General features: G+C 40.4%; 1 protein-coding gene across 1 annotated transcript; it reads left to right on the forward strand.

Moving 5' to 3' along the window:
- Window positions 1–1,113: 1,113 nt before the first annotated feature.
- Window positions 1,114–8,018, forward strand: LOC135548666 (malate dehydrogenase, mitochondrial-like). Its single transcript, XM_064978496.1, has 9 exons — window positions 1,114–1,277; window positions 2,517–2,685; window positions 2,806–2,889; window positions 2,998–3,107; window positions 3,469–3,594; window positions 3,871–3,948; window positions 5,961–6,060; window positions 6,864–7,015; window positions 7,527–8,018. The coding sequence occupies exons 1-9, from the start codon at window positions 1,212–1,214 to the stop codon at window positions 7,656–7,658; spliced, it is 1,017 nt and encodes a 338-aa protein (XP_064834568.1). The 5' UTR covers window positions 1,114–1,211; the 3' UTR covers window positions 7,659–8,018.
- Window positions 8,019–8,717: the final 699 nt, after the last annotated feature.

Consider the following 8,717-nt stretch of genomic DNA (forward strand, 5'->3'; position numbering starts at 1 on the left):
CTCGCAGTTGATAAGTAGCCTAGGCCTACTCCTGACCAAAAGCCTGTGACTTGTCTTAATCAATCAATGTGATTTTATTTCACTGAATCTCCATATGTATATTTGGTTAATTCTCTGGCTGGGCAAATAAGTGGAGGTGGTATAGCTTATATATTGATTTGCAATCATCTATAACTGATCAGAAAATGTAGCATACAATAATGTAGCCTAAATCAAGTGTAGACCTATTATTTTGCTCGATCGCGTACAGGCAACTCCAAAAGCCTGCGGAAGTTGTGAAAAATTAACATGAGACTTACATGCTTTTGAAAATATAAAATATAGATTTATTTTATTTTCTATCTGTATCATGATGTATATCTGAGACTCTACGCCTGCTCCCTAACAATGCGGAGTACGGGTAGGAAAGAGGTGAAACGTTGCTCAAAAAAAGCATGGGCTCTGTTTCAAAATGTAACATTTTTATGACGGCAGATCCACAAGTTGCCGTGACGCAAGTTGTGTGGGTTATATTCATTATATTCATAGCCTACTATAAAATATGTGTTTTGACTGTGATCAGGGTAGCCTAAGTGTTTTTTCTGTTTTAATGAACAAACTAACTGTTGATTTCATGTGTATGGCAGCCATCCAGCCTATAGCCAGCACAGACCAGTAACATAATTAAACTCAAAATATACCATTATATTCTTTTGAAAATACATTTGATTAGTCTTGTGTTTATGACATGCCTAAAACAAATGAATAATGGATTTCTTTGTGATTTAAAAAAAAAAATAGACAACGGTTCACATCTACCACTCCTAACCTTTTGGCATGGGAGATATAAAAGATGTGGTAAAGATGGGACCACATGAATTGGGTTCTAAAAAACATTGGCAGATTTTTTTTTTTTACAGGCAACATACTCTAAAGTATGTTTGCAAAGGGTTGAATGTACACTCCAACAAATACAGCACTAAAGTGAAAGGACCACTTTTGACCTTCACGTTATGATATATGATTGATATTATTTTCGCCCAATCACAAATTGACATTTACATATGTTAACCAATCAAACTGCATATGGAGCAGGAAGTAGGCTGTCCCCGATAGTTACGGTAGGTCGCTCGCTTTTGAACGCTTTCTGTCTCGACCGGGCACCGAGGTAGAGGACATTTGAGTCACTGAGAGGATCAGCAAATTTTATTTTTGGTATAAAATCAGACAACATGTTTTCCCGCATTGCAAGACCCACATTTTGCATTGCTAACAGAAGCTTAACCACCTCCTCACAGGTAAATAGTAAGATTAATATATATTTTAAAAATACATACATTTTGTCAGCCAGAGAGATAGTTAGCTTAACGTGACTAACGTTATCATTCGTTAGCTAGCATGGTTGCCATCTAGCTTGTCAGAATAGTTAGACAACCAGTTAACTAGCTATAACTTGCAATGTAATAGATACACATCGTACGCGTTGAGCCGCCGCAGAATAGTCTAGATTGTTTAAAACGAGTGATAGTTGCCGACCATATCGTATAAGTTAGCTATAGCTTGCTGGCAAGGATGTGTGCACGGTTGAAAGCTGCGTGCACTGTATAAGGTCAACAAACGTTTCCTTCACTTTTTAAGGTCCGCAAGGCATGTGTTTTGTCAGTTTGTCATCTCTAGTTTGTCCTCCATGACATGATGGTAGTGAACCACCTCTGATAGCCCATTTCAAGTTATGAATGATATTAGGATAAGTTTGTTGGGCCTTTTTTTCAAATTCAGGTTTCAGCTAATGTATCCATATGTAACACACATGAGGCACAACAGTAGCCTTGTATGTAAGTCCATTGTTAGCCCAGGTGATTATAAACTAAAACTACTGATAATATGCAATACAATAGCATAAAAAGTATTGCCATGTTTCCTTTCTACACCCGTTTGAGCAAAACTGCAAGGTGTTTCATCAATCCTGTGTTTATTTTATCCTTGACAGAATCTCAGTGTTAAATATGTTACTTTAGGTTGGCATTGAAAATTTGCATTGATCAAGAAGTTACCTCTTGAATATAATCTGTTACCATTATCTTTGAGCTTAATGAGCCTTGAATCGCCCACTCTGAAATACTGGCTTCTCAGGAAGTGGATCTAAGTGGTTTATGACCTACAAAATACAGACGTCATTTTCTGGTGAATGGTTCGTCTGTCCCGTCTTTGATATCAGCAAATGACAAGGAGTTATTGTGCAAAGATACATTGCAAAGTTCTACATTGAATTTGGACTATAACCCTTGATCTAATGGAACCCATCCTACAAAACCAACAATGAGTCTGTCGCTCTTTTAATCTTATTGCTGGTAATAGATGCACATCTGTATTCTAAAATACAGTTTGTGCTGGAAATCTTCAAAAACACAGAAGATATGTTGGTTCTGTGTGATTTTATGTCGGAAAAACAGTTAGTAGCCATGATTTCTAAAATGTGCAGAACAGTATCATTAACATAGATAGACAGACAGTGAAATTGTCTCCTCTCCCCTCAGAACAATGCGAAGGTGGCAGTGCTGGGTGCGTCCGGCGGTATTGGCCAGCCTCTCTCACTGCTCCTAAAGAACAGTCCTCTGGTGGGCGAACTGTCTCTCTTTGACATTGCCCACACACCTGGAGTGGCAGCTGACCTCAGCCACATTGAGACCAGGGCCCACGTCACTGGTAAGACACCTTCCTGCTGGACATCAGCTAAGCTACTAGTGTCTTGATGCTGTATAGTGAAATGAGTGTGAAAATGTATGCTTGGTTGATGTCATTTAACTATCATGATTCCTTCACTAGGTTACATGGGTCCAGACCAGTTGAACGCTGCACTGAAGGGCTGTGATGTCGTTGTCATTCCCGCTGGTGTCCCAAGAAAACCTGGTGAGTTCACCCAAGTTGACAATGTGATTCATAATGAAGAACATCATGTTATGCTTTTCTTTCAATTGAGAAGTGCACACATTACATTTTAAAGTGAACTTCTTCCAGGCATGACCCGTGATGATCTTTTCAACACCAATGCCACCATCGTGGCCACACTGGCCGACGCCGTCGCCCGCAACTGCCCCGAGGCCATGATCTGCATCATCGCCAACCCTGTAAATACACCACTTCCTCCTCTCCAGACACCTCACAGATTAACTCACCCTCCTGACGACTCACATTACTCTAGAGCAGCTCAGATGTCTAGAGTTAGAGGCCTTAGTGTTGGAGAAAAGCCATTTTGTGTTGTTGCCAAAGAGAAGGTACTACTGACTTTCAGGAATAGAGGTCAAGGCTTTAATTTGAAGGGAATTTATTTTCCATGCCAGCTCTGTTTAGTTCACTGACTGTGTTTCGATGCTTCAGTCAATATGCCCTTTAATGATACAATATCTTGTTTGAATGCATGTTAAATGGTAAATTCTTAAATATACAATTGGTTGTGTACATAGGAACAGTTTTGTTTCCAATCCATAGGTCAACTCCACTATTCCCATCACATCAGAGGTCATGAAGAAGTATGGCGTCTACAACCCCAATAGAGTGTTTGGAGTCACAACATTGGACATCGTCAGAGCCAACGCTTTCGTTGCAGAGCTGAAAGTAATCAATCTTCAAGCTGCAGAGGATTGAGGACCTCACTCCTCATGCTCCCTATACACACCCTCTATACCTTTGACACACCCTCTATACCTTTGACACATCAGGAGTGATCTCAAAGTTCACAGGGATATCACCCTGAATGGAAAAATGCTTGTTTTGTTTGTATCTTACATATGTTTTTTTTGTTCAGCAGCAAATGCTAGTCAGCTAGTATCCACTCATTGTATAATGATTGGCAATGCTAGATGGCTGACTATTTGGTGTTTTGTATTGCAGGGCCTTGACCCAGCACGTGTCAATGTACCAGTGATTGGAGGTCATGCAGGAAAGACTATTATTCCTCTCATCTCACAGGTAAGAATTAAGGGCTTTTTCACAAAAATAAAAAATCCAATACCTGAATGATTGTCTTGCAATGCCATCAGTAGACCTACATCTTAATCTAATTACAAAGATAACACACTTTTGCAATTCTCTAATTTTTCATGTAATTTCATTCTGTTGGTATTTGAGCTATTAGATATCCCACCCCCCTATTGGAGACAAATGTGTTTATGGCTCCCTCTAGTGAGTAACATTTTATGGTGTGGATCAAAGCGAATGAGGGTTGTTCTTCAGTAGGAGGCCTTGATTAGGTATTTTTCATTTGTCAGGGGCTTTAAGAAATTCCTCATTCATGGTCATTTAAAAATGAAGTTGGAAAAGAAAAAGTGTAAGGTTCTCACTGAACAATGCTTTCCCTGTGAATAACTATACACATCACATGTTTTATTTATTTCACCTTTAACCAGGTAGGCCAGTTGAGAACAAGTTCTCATTTACAACTGCGACCTGGCCAAGATAAAGCAAAGCAGTGTGACACAAACAACAACAGAGTTACACATGGAATAAACAAGCATACAGTCAATGATACAATAGAGAAACTCTATATACAGTGTGTGCAAATGAGGTAGGATAAAGGGGGGTGAGGAAATAAATAGGCCATAGTGGCAATTATTACAGTATGGCAAATTAAACACTGGGGTGATAATGTGCAGAAGATGAGTGCAAGTAGCGATACTGGGGTGCAAAAGAGCAAAATAAATAATATGGTGATAAGGTAGTTGGATGGGCTATTTACAGATTGGCTATGTACAGGTGCAGTGATCTGTGAGCTGCTCTGACAGCTGGTGCTTAAAGCTAGTGAGGGAGATATGAGTTCCCAGCTTCAGTGATTTTTGCAGTTCGTTCCAGTCATTGGCAGCAGAGAACTGTAAGGAATGGCGGCCGAAGGAGGAATTGGCTTTGAGGGTGACCAGTGAAATATACCTGCTGGAGAGCGTGCTGTGGGTGGGTGTTGCTATGGTGACCAGTGAGCTGAGATAAGGCGATGGCTTTATCTAGCAACGACTTATAGATGACCTGCAGCCAGTGGGTTTGGCGACGGATATGAAGCGAGGGCCAGCCAATGAGAGCATACAGGTCGCAGTGGTGGGCAGTATATGGGGCTTTGGTGATAAAACGGATGGCACTGTGATAGACTGCATCCAATTTGCTGAGTAGAGTGTTGGAGGCTATTTTGTAAATGACATCGCCGAAGTCAAGGATCGGTAAGATGGTCAGTTTTACTAGGGTATGTTTGGCAGCATGAGTGAAGGATGCTTTGCTGCGAAATAGGATTGGAGATGCTTAATGTGAGTCTGGAAGGAGAGTCTAACCAGACACCTAGAATATGTGAACAACTACAAATGCCTAAGTCAGAATCGTCCAGAGTAGTGATGCTGAATGGGTGGGTAGGTGTGGGCAGCGATCGGTTGAAGAGCATGCATTTAGTTTTGCTTGCATTTAAGAGCAGTTGGAGGCTACGGAAGGAGAGTTGTATGGCATTGAAGCTCGACTGGAGGTTAGTTAACACAGTGTCCAAAGAATGGTCAGAAGTATACAGAATGGTGTCGTCTGCGTAAAGGTGGATCAGAGAATCACCAGCAGCAAGAGCTACATCATTGATGTATACAGAGAAAAGAGTTGGCCCGAGGTTTGAACCCTGTGGCACCCCAATAGACACTGCCAGAGGTCCGGACAACAGGCCCTCTGATTTGACACACTGAACTCTGTATTGATTTGATTTGTCACGTGCCGAATACAACAAGTGTAGAACTTACAGTGAAATGCTTACTTACAAGCCCTTAACCAACAACGCAGTTAAGCAAAATACCCCCCAAAATATGAAACATAAGTAACAATTAAAGAGCAGCAGTAAAATAACTAGCGAGGCTATATACAGGGGTTACCAGTACAGAGTCCATGTATGTGGGCACCGGTTAGGTAATTGAGGTAATATGTACATGTAGGTAGAGTTATTATAACATCCACACGTCTCTCTGTAGGCAACACCCAAAGTGGAGTTCCCAGCCGACCAGTTGTCTGCTCTGACTGCTAGGATCCAGGATGCTGGCACTGAGGTTGTGAAGGCCAAGGCTGGAGCAGGTAGGCAGTGTTTGTTACCCTGAGGACTGACCAGTGACTGTCTATATATGAACAAAGCCATCGATCATGTGACACCATTCATTCCTAATTGAAGACTATAGTGCATTGAAATCGGTTAAGATGGCATCTCATGGAAACAACATGCGCAGTTTGAGCTACTCCATGAAGTGACGTTGCAGGCTAGATCAGTGCCATAGCTCACCGCCTCATTGATTAAATGTGATCCGGAGGCTCCTTACTGAGGGTTTGACACCATTGCGGAGCCTCCGGAGGGCAAAATGAGCAATGTACCACAGCGCCGTGCGCCTCCCAAATTTTGTAACGATGCGGAGGGCTCAGTATAGCTCCGCATTGACATGATTGGTTGACGGTAGGTGGGGGCGGGAGGTCCTGTATAAACGCACTCACTTCCTTGACAACTATCTTCACAACAGATCTGCTCTGCGAAGCGCAGGAAGTATGAATTCCCTGACTTCTGCAGAGGCCGCATCACAGTAAATGCTGTACAGCCACTGCAGATAATGGATTGACCATGCAGAGCCTTTAACTCAAGTTGAAGGCTGACCGGGCTACTGCAGGCTGCCATTGGCAACTAAATGATCTAAATTAACTTGTGTGTGTGATTATTATTATTATTTTTTATGTAAAAAATCGGTTCAGGGACATTAAGCAGTTATTGGTACCATTATTTTTTAATTTTACGAAGATTGGGCACACTTTGTTTTTTTCATTCACTATAATGGGGTGGATCCTGTGTTTTAACCACTGATTGAGCTCTAACTGGCTAACCTATTTGTGTTCAGGCTCTGCTACATTGTCCATGGCCTACGCTGGGGCTAGGTTCACCTTCTCTGTCTTGGACGCCATGAACGGAAAGGAGGGAGTCGTAGAGTGCGCGTATGTAAGGTCAGAAGAGACCGAATGCAAATACTTCTCCACACCTCTCCTCCTTGGGGTAAGTCCTGCACCACCTTGTTAATAGATTTATAACTTGGAGATAGAAATTTCACCTTTTGCTTATTAATGTTGTACTTAAAGCCCCATACTATGTAATTTTATTTTAAATCAATCACTTTTATTTTGTGAAAATAATTTTTAAATATATTTTGAATGGTTTATATCCCTGAACCTCTTTTGGCCCTTTAATGCGCAGTCTGATCATGTGGGCATTAGGAAACAAATTTGAAGATATTTACATACACCGCCCTGATTGGCTCTTAGGATGGTCTAGGTCTAGATTTGGGTCAAAAGTTCCATCCTACCTGAACCAGCAGAAATTCCTGGCATTTTCACAATTTCTGTGTTATTTTGACATCGTAGTGTGAAAATAAATATATTTGTTATTGGAAAATCACATTTGTAACTGCACTGCCCCTTTCAAGTTCCTATTTGAATGACGGACACTTTTCTTGAATACAGTTTATAATCTGAAGTTGTAACCAGTAGGAATATTTTTGTTCTTTTAGAAACACGGAATTGAGAAGAACCTTGGACTGGGCAAGCTGTCAGCCTTTGAGGAGAATCTGGTGGCTGATGCTATTGGTGAGCTGAAGGGCTCTATCAAGAAGGGCGAGGATTTTGTTGCTAATATGAAATGAGCAGGATTTGAAACTCTCAACCTGTGGTTATTTATATTGTCCAGTCACATAAATGGTGCCAGGCCTCTCCAACATCAAAGTTTCATCATGCCTGACAAAGCAATAGTTTGTTACTGATCAGAAATATTTACTCAAACAGTTGACCTCACCATCTTGAGTTGGATCAATGTAGGTTTGAGAGGGATCTCTGAGAGAATCATGACCGACAGTATATTTTATGTGGCACTTATGTTTGCAATTTGGAATGTCAAAGTAGGCTCCACGTAACTATGCATGGAATTATTTGAGTAGTATTTTGTCTTTGCCCATCAACTCAACTATTGTGGCTTCTTTCAAATGTATAAAGAAATCTCAACCCCATTTACATTTTGCGATTTTTGTATTTTAATATTTTAGGGGAAGGGGTCCATGGAAATGTCAATCAGTATTTCAAATGTATTACCTTGAGTCTGTCAATAATATTCAGTTATACATTTGAATTTGGACATCAAAATGTGTAACAAGTGGCATCCAGCTGCAAAAATTTTTGTTTCAAACGCCGAAGGACATTGAACATGTTTTAGAATTCATTTGGATCTGTTGAGCTATGGGGAAAGTGTGGTCGTGAAATGGAATATTTGGAATGAGCTCATTATTACCTTGTAACCAAGGAGTACCACAGCTAAATCACACTACAAAACAGACTCTTGCTAGCTAGAGATAAAATCTGCAGACTTATTTCAGGTTAATTTTGACTAACCTTTGCATATCTATGGTTGGTGGCGGTAGCTGATTACCATCTGAGATCAATACCTTTTCCTTTCAAGTATTTTACACTAAATTAAACTAGCTAACGACAGTTGAAGTCGGATGTTTACATACACCTTAGCCAAATACATTTAAACTGTTTTTCACAATTCCTGACATTTTAATCCTAGTAAAAATTCCGTCTTAGATCAGTTAGTATCACCACTTTATTTTAAGAATGTGAAATGTCAATAACAGTAGCGATTTATTTCAGCTTCTATTTCTTTAATTTAATTCCTTTAATCACATTCCCAGTGGGTCAGAAGTTTACAT

This window comes from Oncorhynchus masou, chromosome 11 (genome assembly GCF_036934945.1).
Source record: "Oncorhynchus masou masou isolate Uvic2021 chromosome 11, UVic_Omas_1.1, whole genome shotgun sequence".
In the NCBI taxonomy this organism is placed as follows: Eukaryota; Metazoa; Chordata; class Actinopteri; order Salmoniformes; family Salmonidae; genus Oncorhynchus; species Oncorhynchus masou.

What these genes read in the sequence shown, in the direction of transcription:
- LOC135548666 (XM_064978496.1), top strand. Translation starts at nt 1,212, where the DNA reads ATGTTTTCCCGCATTGCAAGACCCACATTTTGCATTGCTAACAGAAGC. An exon ending in GACCAGGGCCCACGTCACTG is followed by an intron (nt 2,686 to 2,805) that starts GTAAGACACCTT and finishes TTCCTTCACTAG; the next exon opens with GTTACATGGGTCCAGACCAG. An exon ending in TGGTGTCCCAAGAAAACCTG is followed by an intron (nt 2,890 to 2,997) that starts GTGAGTTCACCC and finishes AACTTCTTCCAG; the next exon opens with GCATGACCCGTGATGATCTT.